This window comes from Nomascus leucogenys, unplaced genomic scaffold, assembly GCF_006542625.1.
Source record: "Nomascus leucogenys isolate Asia unplaced genomic scaffold, Asia_NLE_v1 Super-Scaffold_241, whole genome shotgun sequence".
Lineage (NCBI taxonomy): Eukaryota > Metazoa > Chordata > Mammalia > Primates > Hylobatidae > Nomascus > Nomascus leucogenys.
This window is the reverse complement of record NW_022095767.1, coordinates 3,440,800-3,456,519: the sequence shown is the minus strand read 5'-3', so window position 1 is coordinate 3,456,519 and position 15,720 is coordinate 3,440,800. Positions and strand designations below refer to the sequence as shown.

The following is a 15,720-nucleotide window of genomic DNA, read 5'->3' as shown; positions in this document are numbered from 1 at the left end:
AAGCGATCTGCCCGCCTCTGCTTCCCAAAGTGCTGGGATTACACGCGTGAGCCACCGCGTCCGGCCTTTATTATTAAATTTAATTAATTAATTGATTTCCTTTTTTTTTCCCCCGAGCAACCCGACTCCGAGAATGGACATTTCATTTATTCATTTACTCACCAAATGTTTACTAAGAGCCTACTATGAGTCAAGCACTGTGTGTCAGGCCCTGAGAATAAAGCAGTGAGCAACAGAAGATCCCTGCCCTCCAGTAGCTAGCATTCTATGGGAACTAGGACAATAAACCATAATAAGTCAATAAAATAAATTACCTGTCGGCGCCACAAAAGCAATGGGATGAGGGAGGAAATGGGGAGTGTCTGAGGGGCGTGGCTGCCATATTAAAGAGGATCACGAGGCAGTAACATTTGCAGCAGTCCTCATGTGGAACGGGAAATAATGCAGATGAACACCAACAAATTCCTTACCATCCCCAGAAGTTTCTAACTTCAAGCGGGCTCCATACCTTTCAACTGATCTCGTCACTGGGGAAAGCGGGGACGGGCCTCTAATTCTCTTTGCCCTCCTATTCTGACATTTACGGTACGCGTAGCCGCGGGCGCCGCAGAACTCAGGGGCTTGGGCCCCGCCCCAACCCCGCGCGTACGCGTGCGCAGGTATAAGAGAGCGGTCTGGACGGCGCGTGGCCTGCGCCGCTGCGGGGACAGCTCGACCAGCGGCTGGATGGCGCGGGTTGGAGCGCGGCGAACAGGGGCTCTGGGCCTGGCGCTGCTGCTGCTGCTCGGCCTCGGACTAGGCCTGGAGGCCGCCGCGACCCCGCTTTCCACCCCGACCTCTGCCCGGGCCGCAGGTGAGTGACCCCCCGCAGCGCAGGCTTCCGCCCCCACGCTCCGACAACGCCTCGCCATTGGCTGCACCGCATGTCCGTTCATGACACTCCCTCAGCACGTGGATTTGGACTTAATCTGCTTGTGGGAAGGCGCGCACTGGTGCTAGGAAGACCCCATGCTGGGGAAGGGGAAGAGGGTGCCTCCACCTGCCTTTAACGGTTTTGCTTCTGCCCTGCACACCCCCTCCACACCTGCTGTACTCTGTCGTGCCCCATTGTCACCTCCAAGCCGCCCTTCATACCAGCCTGGTCAGGAAAGCTCTTAGCAGGCTCAGATTGTCCGACCGCTCATCACACAGGGCGGGTCACCTGGTGCCTCTCGCACCTTTGCCTTCCAAACCCTCGCGACCAGGCCTTGTGACCGTTCCGCGACCGTCCCCCCCCTCCCAGTCTCTCCTCCTTTGTCCTCCATCCTTAGAGAACGCGAGGTCTCTCCCCCCATGCTACTCCAGGGTCTCGCAGAGACTGGGGTTACAAGTTCAATATACCCCCGTGGGCATGTTCGCCCTGGCCTAAGAGGTATTGGTGGCCAGTGGGGATGGGCTCCCTCTCTGATACCCCTAGAGGCAGCTGGAGGGTTGGAGTGGCCTCCCTGTGCACTCAGGCACTCCCAGCTTGCAGCTCTGGGCTCAGGCTCACACACTTTCCCAGCTCCTTTGTGCATTCCGCACTTTCTAGGTCCCTGGACTCATCCCAAAGTCCCTGACATTCACGCTAAATGTTCCTGTTTTTTTTGTTTTTTGTTTTTTGTTTTTTTAAAGGAGGCAGGGTTCACATTAACCAAGTACAAAAGTTTTTTTTTTGTTGGTTTTTTTTTTTTTTTTTTTTTTTTTGAGTCTCCCTCTGTCGCCCAGGCTGGAGTGCAGTAGTGCTATCTTGGCTCACTGCACCCTCCGCCTCCCGGGTTTAAGCAATTCTCATGCCTCAGCCTCCCGAGTAGCTGGGATTACAGGCACCGCCACCATGCCCAGCTAATTTTTGTATTTTTATTAGAGATGGGGTTTCACCATGTTGGCCAGGCTGGTCTCGAACTCCTGACCTGAAGTGTTCTGCCCACCTCAGCCTCCCAAAATGCTGGGATTACAGGACAAAACTCTATACACAGTCTCTTTTTTCTCACCATGTTGAGGTAGGGATTCCCAGCATACCCCGTTTACAGGTGAGGAAACTGAGGCCAGGAGGGAAAGTCACTGGTCACTCTAACTTCTGTCAGGCTTACACCCTATGAGGCGGGGACTGCTGTGCTCTGCTGTCCACTTTGCAGAGGGACACACACTCCCGCAGTCCAGGGAAGGGAGGTCAGAGGTGTCAGGGCTATGGAAGTCTGGGCCTGGGTGGAGAGCCACACCTGGAGGCTGCCAGATCCCCCGGGGGCAGGGAAGGAAGCAGGCACTGGTTTGTCCACAGCTCTTCCGGGCTCCATAGAGCTCAGGGACCCTATGGCAAGTAGGTACAATTAGGCCTCAAGGCCGGGGAGGGTCTGGCAGTGGGGAGTGGGGAGTGGAGGGTTGGAGGCTCATGGCTGGTGGGTAAAGGTGGAAGAGGTTAAAGGCCTTGGCAGAGTGAAGCCAAGCCAGGGTGGCGGATTTGCCACCTCCCCTGGCCGCACCCAGGAGGAAGCCTTAAAGGCCACTCCCTTTCTCTGTCCCTTGGCCCGGGTTCCAGGCCCCTCTGTGCCTTTCCAGGTCGGCAAACAGCTAAGCTTCGCTGCTCAGAATCTAGGACAGGCTGGATCTTCTCTGGACCCAGCTTGGACCCTTATGTGACCTGTGTCCACTTATGATCAGGCACTGCCCTGGGTTTAGGCGGCCAGGTCACAGCCCAGACCTCCACGGAATGTCCAGTCTGTGGGTGGACAGGCATGACCAGGGCTTTAAGGACAGTTGTTAGACACGGGAGGCAGTGCTTCCTAGGTCTCCGAGAGGGACATGAGAACCCTCCCAGGAAATCAGCTGAGATCTGAAAATTGAGGGGAAAACACAGGGTGTAGAGAGGAGAGAGGGAAGGGCAAGTCTCTGGTGTCGTAATGGACCTTGGGGCCTGGGGCTCTGGCGAGGAGCTGACACATTTAGGATGGGGAAAGTGATAGGTCTGGGAGGAATTCAGGAGGCGAGGCAACAGGACTCGGTGACTGAGCAGGTTTTCTACCCAGTGCCTCAGTTTCCCACCCACTGCCTCAGTTTCTCTTTTGCTATGCAAAGGAGATAGACCCTCCCTGCTAACCTGAGCCTGGGAGCCTGACCCAGGGCATGTGGAGAAATGGCCCATCTCCCAGTCTCTTTAACCACTGAGTTTGGAGGTCTCCGGGGCAGATATCTCGCTATGAGGAGCCTGGTGAAGACTCTGGGATCAGCGAGACCTGAGTTCGAACCCCAACTCTGCCACTAGCTCTTTTTTTTTTTTTTTTTTTGTGGCGATGGAGTCTCATTCTGTCACCCAGGCTGGAGTGCAGCAGTATGATTTCGGTTCATTGCAACCTCTATCTCCCAGGTTTAAGCGATTCTCATGCTTCAGCCTCCCGAGTAGCTGGCATTACAGTCGTGCACCACCCCACCTCGCTAATTTTTGTATTTTTAATAGAGACGGGGTTTCACCATGTTGGCCAGGCTGGTCTCGAACTCCTGACCTCAAGTGATCCACCTACCTCGGCCTGCCAAAGTGCTGAGATTACAGGCGTGAGCCACTGCACCCAGCCTCTGCCACCAGCTCTGTGGCCTCCTCTTAGTTCCTTTCTCTGTAACCTGGGGAGTGCAGTAGCACCTGCCCAGTGGGGCTCTTGAGCCCAGGAACTGCTACACTCTGAACCCCACTCGTACTAGGGGCTCAGTAACAAGCAGCCGCCAGTGTGGTTCCTACATCCCGGGACTTCACCTGTCTCCTGCGGGTCACAGCCAGTGACTTCTGTGCTCTTGGAGAAAGGTCCAGCCTCCAGCTTCCCAAGCTTCATTTGCATCCGTCTCACAGGCCCCAGCTCAGGCTCGTGCCCACCCACCAAGTTCCAGTGCCGCACCAGTGGCTTATGCGTGCCCCTCACCTGGCGCTGCGACAGGGACTTGGACTGCAGCGATGGCAGCGATGAGGAGGAGTGCAGTGAGTGGCCATGCCCGGGGCGGGGCTTACAGGGGGCGGGACCTGAGGGTGGGATGTCAGGGGCCAGGCACGCGGAGGTGGAGCTTGTGGGAAAGGCAGGGCCACAGGGGTGGGTGCGACTTGGGTCTGTGGGTCATAAGAAGCGGGGTCTAAGATGGGCTTGGGCTGGGCGCAGTGGCTCACGCCTGTAATCCCAGCACTTTGGGAGGCTAGGGTGGGAGGATCGATCACTTGATCCTGGGAGGTTGATGCTGCAGTGAGCTAGGATTGTGCCAGTGCATTCCAGCCTGGGCAACAGAGTAAGACTCTGTCTCAGGAAAAAAAATAGAAAAAAAAAGAAAAATGAAAGAAAGGAAGAAAGGAAGGAAAGAGGGAGGGAGGGAAGGGAGAGAGAGAGGGAGGGAGCCAGGTGCAGTGGCTCACACATGTAATCCCAGCACTTTGGGAGGCCAAGGCAGGCGGATCGCTTGAGGTCAGGAGTTCAAGACCAGCCTGGCCAACACAGTGAAACCCCATCTCTACTAAAAATACAAAAGTTAGCTGGATGTGGTGGCAGGCCCCTGTAATCCTAGCTAGTCAGGAGGCTGAGGCAGGAGAATCGCTTGACCCTGGGAGGCAGACGTTTCAGTGAGCCGAGATTGCGCCACTGCACTGCAGCCTGGGCAGCAAAGGGAGAGCCCGTCTCAAAAGAAAAAATAAATAAATAGGCCGGGTGCAGTGGCTCACGCTTGTAATCCCAGCACTTTGGGAGGCCGAGGCGGGCGGATCACGAGGTCAGGAGATCGAGACCACGGTGGAACCCCGTCTCTACTAAAAATACAAAAAATTAGCCGGGCGCGGTGGCGGGCGCCTGTAGTCCCAGCTACTCGGAGAGGCTGAGGCAGGAGAATGGCGTGAACCCGGGAGGTGGAGCGTGCAGTGAGCCAAGATTGCGCCACTGCACTCCAGCCTGGGCGACAGAGCGAGACTCCGTCTCAAGGAAAAAAAAAAAAAAGAAAAAATAAATAAATGAAAGAAACAAATAGAATAAAGTGGGCTTGTAGGAAGGTAGAGCTAGTGGGGTCTCAGGGGAAGAGCTTGCAGGGAGGCCTGTCCTTAGAAGGTGGAGTTAACAGTTGCAGGGGGCGGAGCCTTAGGAAGGGAGCATTTTATTTGGGCTCAGCTGTTGTTAGAGGGTGGGGCTTGCAGGGGATGGGGCTGCAGGAAGTACCTGGGCCTTCTTGGGTGGGCATTTGGGACCTGACCAACCCTGTGCCCCAGGGATTGAGCCGTGTACCCAGAATGGGCAGTGCCTACCGCCCTCTGGCCTCCCCTGCCCCTGCACCGGTGTCAGTGACTGCTCTGGGGGAACCGACAAGAAACTGCGCAACTGCAGCCGCCTGGCCTGCCCAGCGGGTGAGCTCCGTTGCACACTGAGCGATGACTGCATTCCACTCACATGGCGCTGCGACGGCCACCCAGACTGTCCCGACTCCAGCGATGAGCTCGGCTGTGGTACGCACCTGCGGGGCTAGGGTGGACTCGTGGGTAGATGGGGACACCCGCTGCCTGCTGGGGCGTGGCCAGGCCAGGGGCGTGGACACATGCCTTTGCTCGTGCCTGCATCCCTGTAGGGGAGGCAAGACATCATTAGGGGCCGGGCGCTAGGATTATGCCTGTAATCCTAGCACTTTGGGAGGCTGAGGCGGGTGGATCATCTGAGGTCAGGATTTTGAGACCAGCCTGGCAAACATTGCGAAACCCCATCTCTACTAAAAGTACAAAAAAATTAGCTGGGCATGGTGGCACACACCTGTAATCTGAGCTACTCAGGAGGCTGAGGCAGGAGAATCGCTTGAACCTGGGAGGCGGAGGTTGCAGTGAGCTGAGATTGGGCCACTGCACACCAGTCTGGGTGACAGCAAAACTCTGTCTCAAAAAAATAAAAGGCCGGGCACAGTGGCACACGCCTGTAATCCCAGCTACTCGGGAGGCTGAGACAGGAGAATCGTTTGAACTCAGGAGGCAGAGGTTTCAGTGAGCTGATATTGCGCCACTGCACTCCAGCCTGGGTGACAGAGCCAGACTCCCTCTCCAAAAAAAAAAAAAAAGAAAGACATAATTACAGGCAGCAGTCAGCTTCACCCAGCCTGGGTTGGTTGAGGATAAACCCCAAGGGCTCCCCTGGGCACCTGGCCCCCTCACACCTTCAGTGCTCTCTCCTCAACTACTGAACGCCTGGGCTTATTGCAGGAACCAACGAGATCCTCCCGGAAGGGGATGCCACAACGATGGGGTCCCCTGTGACCCTGGAGAGTGTCACCTCTCTCGGGAATGCCACAACCATGGGGCCCCCTGTGACCCCGGAGAGTGTCACCTCTCTCTGGAATGCCACAATCATGGGGCCCCCTGTGACCCTGGAGAGTGTTACCTCTGTCGGGAATGCCACGTCCTCCTCTGCCGGAGACCAGTCTGGAAGCCCAGCTGCCTATGTGGTTATTGCAGCTGCTGGTAAGATGGACTTAACCCTCCCATGTTGGGGGCTTAGAGCTCCGGGGATTCAGGGGAGGTGGGTGGGGAGGGATGAGCTGCAGAACTCCCATCCCCATGTGTATGGAGCTTGGTGGGTGTGGGGGCTCTTGCCCTCCCCCTCCTTACTCTGTCCATCTGTTCCCCACAGCGGTGCTCAGTACAAGCCTGGTCGCCGCCACCCTCCTCCTTTTGTCCTGGCTCCGAGCCCAGGAACGCCTCCGCCCGCTGGGGTTACTGGTGGCCATGAAGGAGTCCCTGCTGCTGTCAGAACAGAAGACCTCGCTGCCCTGAGGACAAGCACTTGCCACCACTGTCACCCAGCCCTGGGCGCAGCCAGGCAGGAGGAGAGCAGTGATGCGGATGGGTACACAGGCACACCAGCCCTCAGAGACCTGAGCTCTTCTGGCCACATGGAATCTCGAACCCGAGCTCCTGCAGAAGTGGCCCTGGAGATTGAGGGTCCCTGGACACTCCCTATGGAGATCCAGGGAGCTAGGATGGGGAACCTGCCACAGCCAGAACCGAGGGGCTGGCCCCAGGCAGCTCCCAGGGGGTAGAACGGCCCCGTGCTTAAGACACTCCTGCTGCCCCGTCTGAGGGTGGCGATTAAAGTTGCTTCACATCCTCCGCCTGCCTCTGGGTCGGGTCTCTGTCTCCCTTGGCCTGGGAAGCCTGAGCAGCCTGGGATCTCTGCTGCAGCCCCTCCTCCATGAGAGCCCAGCCGAGAGAAGGTGGGATGTGGAGACCAAGCCCTGGGTGCAGCTACTATGCTTCTTGCTTTTTGGGAGCAGGGGCAGCAGGGCTGGGTTGGGGAGTCTGCGTTAACATCAGGATTCCTGGAAGTAGAGCAGAGCTTGGGCAGTGCCTTCCCATTCCCAGATCTGGGGACCCCCACCCACTGTGGCTTCGTCCTCAGTGCAGTGGAAGCCAGGTTTCCTGGGATAGTCTCAGACTCACCCTGTTTTAATTATTTTTTAATTATGTTTTTAGAGACTGCATCTTGGCCAGGTGCAGTAGCTCACACCTGTAATCCCAGCCCTTTGGAAGGGCAGGCTGGGATCACAGGTATGTGCCACCTCGCCTGGCTAATTTTGTATTTTTAGTAGAGACGGGGTTTCTCCATTTTGGTCAGGCTGGTCTTGAACTCCCAACCTCAGGTGATCTGCCTGCCTCGGCCTCCTAAAGTGCTGGGATTACAGGCGTGAGCCACTGTGCCTGGCCTATACATTTTTCTTTTATTAACTAGCTGTGGGTGGTGGTGTGCACTTGTAGTCTCAGCTACTTGGGAGGCTGAAGTAGGAGAATTGCTTGAGCCCGGGAAGTCCAGGCTGCAGTGAGCTGTGATCAGGCCACTGCACTCCAGCCTGGGTGACACAGCAAGACTGTCTCAAAAAACAAACAAAAACAAGTAATGTACTTGAATCATCCTGAAACCATCCCCACCTCCGGTCCGTGGAAAAATTGTCTTCCATGAAACCGTTCCCTGGTGCCAAAAAGGTTGGTGACCACTGAAGTTAATTCACACCCTGATTTCTGGGTGACAGGGCAAAGTTCCTCCCTGAGCCTCAGCTTCTGAATCTCTGAATGGGATGTTGGGGGCCACAGTAGCCTCCTTGCTGGGGAGTGACCTCCCTGGGACCCTTAGAGATAGACTCAGATGGACCTGTTGCCCAGGTTGGAGTGCAGTGGTGTGATCACAGCTCACTGCAGCCTTGAACTCCTGGGATCAAGAGATCCTCCTGGGCTGGGCACAGTGGCTCATGCCTGTAATCCCAGCACTTTGGGAGGCCGAGGTGGGCAGATCACCTGAGGTGAGGAGTTTGAGACCAGCCTGGCCAACATGGTGAAACGCCATCTCTACTAAAAATAGAAAAACTAGCCGGGTGTGATGGCGGGCGCCTGTAATCCCAGCTACTCGGGAGGCTGAGGCAAGAGAATTACTTGAACCCAGGAGGCAGAGGTTGCAGTGAGCCGAGATCCTGCCATTGCACTCCAGCCTGGGTGACGAGTGAGACTCCATCTCAAAAAAAAGAAAAAAAAATCCTCCTGGCTCAGTCTCCCGAGTTTTGGGATTACAGGCACATGTATCACACTCAGCTAATTTTTTATTTTTGTAAAGTCAGGGTCAGGCTGTGTTGCCCAGGCTGGCCTCCAACACGACCTCAAGGAATTCTCCCACCTCGGCCCCCCACGGCGTTGGGATTACAGGTGTGAGCCACTGCATCCAGCCAGGTTTTTTCTCTAATGTTTTCTGCGTCACGAGTCAGCCTCGGCGGACAACGGGGTATGTCAGAGATGTGTGTGCCTGGCTGTGAGGCTGGTGTGGGTGCCACATGCCACCTAAGTGGACCTCTAGGCTCTGGACCTTCCTGACTGTCATGCATTCTTGTTCTCAGTGGAGCAAACCGCCCCATGCCCACTGGCTCCAAACACCTGTTGTCGAATCCTCTCCTGGCTCTGGGCTGACCAGGCTCACTGGGGGTTCATTTGTTCCATGTGACAGTGGCTGCCATCATCTGGGGGCTGGGCTGGCTGGATGTCCCATCCAGAAGGTCTGTCATGTCTGGGATAGCTGACCTCTCCATGTGGACTCCTGAGCAAGGTGGCCACACTCCTGCCATGGTGACTTGGGGTTCCCCAACGCACAAAGCAGAGAGACTGCTGGGTCAGTGTCGCCAATGCCATATTCTGTGGGTTCAGTGGAGTCCAGGTCAGCCCAGATCCTGTGTGTGCGTGTGTGTGTGTGAGAAAGGGGGGAACACATAAGGGCCTGAACACCCTTTTGAGACTGTCTCAAAAACATTTTTTATTTATTTATTTTTGAGACGGAGCCTCGCTCTGTCTCCCTGGCTGGAGTGCAGTGGTGCAATCTCGGCTCACTGCAACCTCTGCCTCCCGGGTTCAAGCGATTCTCCCGTCTCAGCCTCCTGAGTACCTGGGACTACAGGCCTGCACTAACACGCCAGGCTAATTTTTTTGTATTTGTAGTAGAGATAGGGTTTCACCATGTTGGCCAGACTGGTCTTGAACTCCTGACCTCAGGCAATCCACTCACCTCGGCCTCCCAAAGTACTGGGATTACAGGCGTGAGCCACTGCCTAGCCAATAAAAACTTTTTTTCTTTTTCTTTTTTTTAAGTCTCCCTCCTCCCCCTCGCCTTTTTTTTTTTTTTTTTTGAGGTGGAGTTTCGCTCTTGTTGCCCAGGCTGGAGTGCAATGGCTCCATCTCAGCAAACTTCGCCTCCTGTGTTCAAGTGATTCTCCTGCCTCAGCCTCCCGAGTAGCTGGGATTACAGGCATGCGCCATTATGCCTGGCTAATTTTTTATATTTTTAGTAGAGACGGGGCTTCTCCATGTTGGTCAGGCTGGTCTCAAACTCCCGACCTCAGGTGATTCGCCTGCCTTGGCCTCCAAAAGTGCAGGGGTTACAGGTGTGAGCCACCACACCCGCCCCCATCCCCCCCTGCCTTTTTTTTTTTTTTTTTTTAAGAGATGAGGTCTTTCTATGTTGCCCAGGCTGGTCTCCTAACTCCTCAGCTCAAGTGATCCTCCCACCCTAGCCTCCCAAAGCACTGGGATCAGAGGTGTAAGCCATGGTGTCCGCTATTACCTACTCTTAAGGGGACTGTTTGAGACTAATGAGTCCTTTCTCTCGGGTTGCCATTTGCACCAATAGAAAAGACCAGGTTCAGTAAAGCCAGATAGAAACTTTTATCTGTCAATCAATGAATGGAGAAAGGGAGGAACTCCAGCTCAAAGTGCCTACTCCCTGCAGGTGTGATGAGGGGGAGTTTTAATGTTTCCTGGGGCATGTAGGTGCAGACTGGGGACAGGGATTCCTGGAAAGAGGTGGGGCTTTCTAGGGGGAACTGAAGTGTTCAGCCTTTCTTTTCTTTTGTACCTGGCATTATATGTGCTCAGCAAGGTGCACCTCTCCCCACTGGAGACTGTTTTTTTGTTGTTTTTTCTTTTTTTGAGACAGAGTCTCGCTCAGTCACCCAGGCTGGAGTGCAGTGGGGCAATCTCAGCTCACTGCCACCTCCGCCTCCTAGGTTCAGGCGATTCTCCTGCCTCAGCCTCCTGAGTAGCTGGGATTATAGGTGTGACCCACCACACCTAGCTTTTTTTTTTTTTTTTTTTTTGAAACAGCACCTCACTCTGTCACTCAGGCTGAAGTACAGTGGTGCAATCATAGCTCACTGCAGCCTCGACCTTCTGGGCTCAAGCAATCCTCCTGCCTCAGCTTCCTGAGTAGGTGGGACTACAGGCATGCATCACCACGCCTGGCTAATTTTTACATTATTTTTTGTAGAGAGAGGGTCTTTTTTTTTTTTTTTTTTTTTTTTGAGACTGAGTCTTGCTTTGTCATTCAGGCTGGAGTGCAGTGGCACAATCTCAGCTCACTGCAACTTCTGCCTCTTGGGTTCAAGCAATTCTCCTGCCTCAGGCTCCTGAGTAGCTAGGATTACAGGCACACACCACCATGCCCGGCTACTTTTTTGTATCTTTAGTAGACACCAGGTTTCACCATGTTGGCCAGGCTGGTCTCGATGTCCTGACCTCGTGATCCACCCACCTCAGCCTCCCAAAGTGCCGGGATTACAGGTGTGAGCCACCGCGCCTGGCCAGAGCAGAGATTAATTTCACAGGTTCTGGGGCTCCCTAAAAGAATGGAAGTTATAGTCCACGCGTGGTGGCTCACGCCTGTAATCTCAGCGCTTTGGGAGGCTGAGGTGTGGGGGATCACTTGAAGTCAGGAGTTTGAGACCAGCGCCCTCCTCACCCTCCCAAAGTGCTTGGATGACAGCTGGGAGCCAGTGCACCCTGGCTGTGGAGATTTTACTATGCCAGTGGGGTGAGGATTCAGGCCTATGGAGCACTGCTGAGGTCAGCTCTCATCTTGTGGCTCATTTGTGGTTATTGGCACTTGGCCTTTGTTCCTGTAAGCTTGCACAACTGTGAGCAGCGGTTAATTTCTTTTCTTTTTTTTTTTTTTTTTTTTTTTTTTTTTGAGACAGAGTCTTGCTCTGTCACCAGGCTGGAGTGCAGTGGCGTGATCTCGGCTCACTGCTGCAACCTCCGCCTCCCGGGTTCAAGTCATTTTCCTGCCTCAGCCTCCCGAGTAGCTGGGATTACAGGCGCTCACCACCATGCCCAGCTAATTTTTGTATTTTTAGTAGAGACAGGGTTTCACCACGTTGGCCAGGATGGTCTCGATTTCCTGACCTCGTGATCTGCCTGCCTCGGCCTCCCAAAGTGCTGGGATTACAGGCGTGAGCCACCGCGTCCGGCCGAGGCATAGGAATTTCTATGTTGAAGTCCTCATCCCCACACAATGTGACTGTATTTGAATACAGGGTCTTTTTTGAGAGGGAGTCTCACTGTGTCGCCCAGACTGGAGTGCAGTGGCATGATATCGGCTCACTGCAACCTCCGCCTCCCTGCTTCAAGTGATTCTCCTGCCTCAACCTCCCAAGTAGCTGGGATTACAGGCATGCACCACCATGCCTGGCTAATTTTTGTATTTTTAGTTGAGACAGAGTTTCACTATGTTGGCCAGGCTAGTCTCGAACTCTTGACCTCAGGTGATCCGCCCGCCTTGGCCTCCCAAAGGGCTGGGATTACAGGCGTGAGCCACCATGCCAGGCCGGATACAGGGTCTTTAAAGGGGTGATTAAGGCCAGGTGTGGTGGCTCACACTTGTCATCCCAGAACTTCAGGAGGCTGAGGTGGGTGGATTGTACGAGGCCAGCAGTTTGAAACCAGCCTGGGCAACATAGGGAGAGCCCACCTCTACTAAAAATATAAAAAATTAGCTCGGTGTGGTGGTGCACACTTGAATCCCAGCTACTCAGCAGGCTGAGGCACGAGAAATACTTGAGAACAGGAGGCAGGTTGTAGTGAGCCGAAGATCCCGTCACTGCACTCCAGCCTGGGCAACAGAGTGAGAGACTGTTTAAAAAAAAAAAAAAAAAAGAAGTCTAGGCACAGTGGCTCACGCCTGTAATCCCAGCACTTTGGGAGGCCGAGGCAGGTGGATCACCTGAGGTCGGGAGTTCGAGACCAGCTTGACCAACATAGTGAAACCCCGTCTCTACTAAAAATTAAAAATACAAAATTAGCTGGGCATGGTGACACATGCCTGTAATCCCAGCTACTCGGGAGGCTGAGGCAGGAGACTCCCTTGAATCTGAGAGGCGGAGGTTGCAGTGAGCCGAGATTGTGCCATTGCACTCCAGCCTGGGCAACAAGAGCGAAACTCCATCTCAAAAAAAAAAAAGAAAAGAAAAAAATTTTTTTAATTAGCAGGACTTGGTGGTGTGCAGCTGTGGTCCCAGCTACTGAGGAGGCCGAGGTGGGAAGATTGCTTGATTGCAGGAGGCTGCACTGAGCTGTTAGCGCCACTACACTCCAGCCTGGGAGACAAAGTGAGGCCCTGTCTCAAAAAAAAAAAAGAAGCTGCTGAGGTGACAGCGTGCTGGCAGTCCTTGCTTGCTCTCAGCGCCTCCTGGGCCTCAGCGCCCACTCTGGCCGTGCTTGAGGAGCCCTTCAGCCCATCACTGCACTGTGGGAGCCCCTCTCTGGGCTGGCTGAAGCTGGAGCCGGCTCCCTCTGCTTGCGGGAAGGTGTGGAGGGAGAGGAGTGGGCAGGAGCTGGGGCTGTGCGCCGGGCTCATGGGCCAGTGCAAGTTCTGGGTGGGCGTGGGCCCCTGCACTCCAAGCGGCCGGTGGGTGCCACCGGCCCTAGGCAGTGAGAGGCTTAGCACCCAGGCCAGCAGCCGCGGAGGGTGTGCTGGGTCCCCCAGCAGTACTGGCCCGCCAGTGCCACGCTGGAATTCTCGCCAGGCCTCAGCTGCCTCCCCACGGGGCAGGGCTGAGGACCCACAGCCCGCCATGCCTGAGCCTCCCCCCAGCCGTGGGCTCCTGCTCCACCCCAGCCTCCCTGCCAAGCGCTGTCCCCTGCTCTGTGACGCCCGGTTCCATCGACTGCCCAAGGGCTGAGGAGTCTGGGCACACCGTGGGAGCAACTGGCGGGCAGCTCCACCTGTGGCCCTGGTGCGGGTTCCACTGTGTGAAGCCGGCTGGGCTCCTGAGTCTAGTGGGGCTTGGAGAACCTTTGTGTCTAACTGAGGGATTATAAATGCACCCATCAGCACCCTGTGTTTAGCTCAGGGTTTGTAAATGCACCAATCAGCACTCTATCTAGCTGATCTGGTGGAGATTTGGAGAACCTTTATGTCTAGCTAAGGGATTGTAAATACACCAATCAGCACGCTGTGTCTAGCTCAAGGTTTGTAAACACACCAATCAGCACCCTGTGTCTAGCTCAAGGTTTGTAAATGCACCAATCAGTGCTCTGTGGGGACTTGGAGAACTTTTGTGTCTAGCTCAGGGATTGTAAACACACCAATCAGCACTGTGTCAAAATGGGCCAATCAGCAGGATGTGGGTGGGGCCAGATAAGGGAATAAAAGCAGGCTGCTTGAGCTAGCGTGGAAGGTTTCTTCTTTTGCTCTTTGAGATGAATCTTGCTGCTGCTCACTCTTAAGGTCCACATTGCCTTTATGAGCTGTAACACTCACCGTGAAGGTCTGCAGCTTCACTCCTGAGCTGGCAAGACCATGAACCCACCAGAAGGAAGAAACTCCAAACACATCCAAACATCAGAAGGAATAAACTCTGGATACGCCGCCTTTGAGAACTAACTAACACTCACCGTGAGGGTCCGTGGCTATATTCTTGAAGTCATTGAGACCAAGAACCCACCAATTCCAGACACTGCTACATCGGGTCCTCATCCAATCTGCCCGGTGTCTTTACAAGAGGAAAAAATATGGACACTAAGGAATACAAAGGATGCATGCGGAGAAAAGAGCGTGTGAGGGCATGCAGGAGGCGGCTGCGGCTCTGTAAGCCAAAGCAAGAGGGCTCAGGAGAAACCAGCCCTGGGCTGGGTATGGTGGCTCAAGCCTGTAATCCCAGGCGTGATCACTTGATGTCAGGAGTTCAAGACCATCCCGGAAACATGGCAAAACCCCATCTCTACTAAAAATACAAAAATTAGCCGGGCATGGTGGTGGGCGCCTGTAATCCCAGCTACTCGAGAGGCTGAGGCATGAGAATTGCTTGAACCTGGGGCTACTCCGGAAGCTGAGGCACGAGAATTGCTTGAATCTGGGAGGCGGAGGTTGCAGTGAGCAAAGATCGTGCCACTGCACTCCAGCCTAGGTAGTAGAGCAAGACTCCATTTCAAAAACAAAAAGCAGAAACCAACCCTGATGACATCTTAATCTTGGACGTCAGCCTCCAGAAATGTAAGTTTCTGTTTTTAACCCACCCAAGCTGCGGTATTTTGTTATGGCAGCCCTAGCAACCTAAAGCTAGCATGATAGCTCAAAAACTGTTTTTCTTTTCTTTTTCTTTCTTTCTGTTTTTTAGAGACAGGGTCTTGCTCTGTCTCCCAAGCTGGAGTACACTGGTGCAATTGTAGAATTATAGCTCATTGTAGCCTCAACCTCCCAGGCTCAAGAGATCTTCCCTCCTCAGCCTCCTGATTAGCTGGGACTACAGGTCTGCACCACTGTGCCCAGCTAATTTAAAACAAAAAAAATTGTTTCTTACAGATTGGTCAACATGGCCAGACCCCGACTGGTAAAAGCTGGTTTAAAAAGATATTTGTTGATGGTCAGGTGCAGGGGCTCACACCTGTTATCCAAGCACTCTGGGAGGCTGAGGCGTGAGGATTGTTTGAGCCCAGGTGTTGGAGATCAGCCTGGGCAATATAGTGAGATTTCATTTCTACTAAAAAATAAAAAAAAATTAGCTGGGCATGGTGGCACATACCTGTAGTTTCTGTGGTTCCGGCTACTTAGGAGGCTGAGTTGGGAGGATTGCTCAAGCCTGGGAGATTGAGGCTACAGTGAGCTATGATCACCCATTGCATCCAGCCTGTGCAATGGAGCAAGATCCTGTCTCTAAAAACAACAATAAAATATATTTGTTGAATGCTACTATGTATCAGTGCTGTTCCTGGTTCTAGCCATGAACAAAATAGCCCTGAAAAAATAGGGCTGAGCCCGGTGGCTCACATTTGTAATCTCAGGACTTTGGGAGATCAAGGCAGGTGGATCGCCTGAGGGCTGGAGTTCAAGACCAGCCTGGCCAACATGGCAAAACCCCGTCTCTACTAAAAAAAAAATTAGCAGCTGGGCACACTGGTTCATGCCT

General features: G+C 54.1%; 1 protein-coding gene across 2 annotated transcripts; it reads left to right on the top strand.

The window, feature by feature from the left end:
* Positions 1 to 87: 87 nt before the first annotated feature.
* CD320 (CD320 molecule) lies at positions 88 to 7,120 on the top strand. Of its 2 annotated transcripts, none has more exons than XM_030807733.1 (5): positions 88 to 853; positions 3,857 to 3,982; positions 5,378 to 5,476; positions 6,215 to 6,472; positions 6,642 to 7,120. In XM_030807733.1, the coding sequence occupies exons 1-5, from the start codon at positions 727 to 729 to the stop codon at positions 6,782 to 6,784; spliced, it is 753 nt and encodes a 250-aa protein (XP_030663593.1). In that variant the 5' UTR covers positions 88 to 726; the 3' UTR covers positions 6,785 to 7,120. The 2 variants fall into 2 exon arrangements, with proteins under 2 accessions (XP_030663593.1, XP_012364993.1); XM_012509539.2 differs by having other exon boundaries at positions 5,243 to 5,476.
* Positions 7,121 to 15,720: the final 8,600 nt, after the last annotated feature.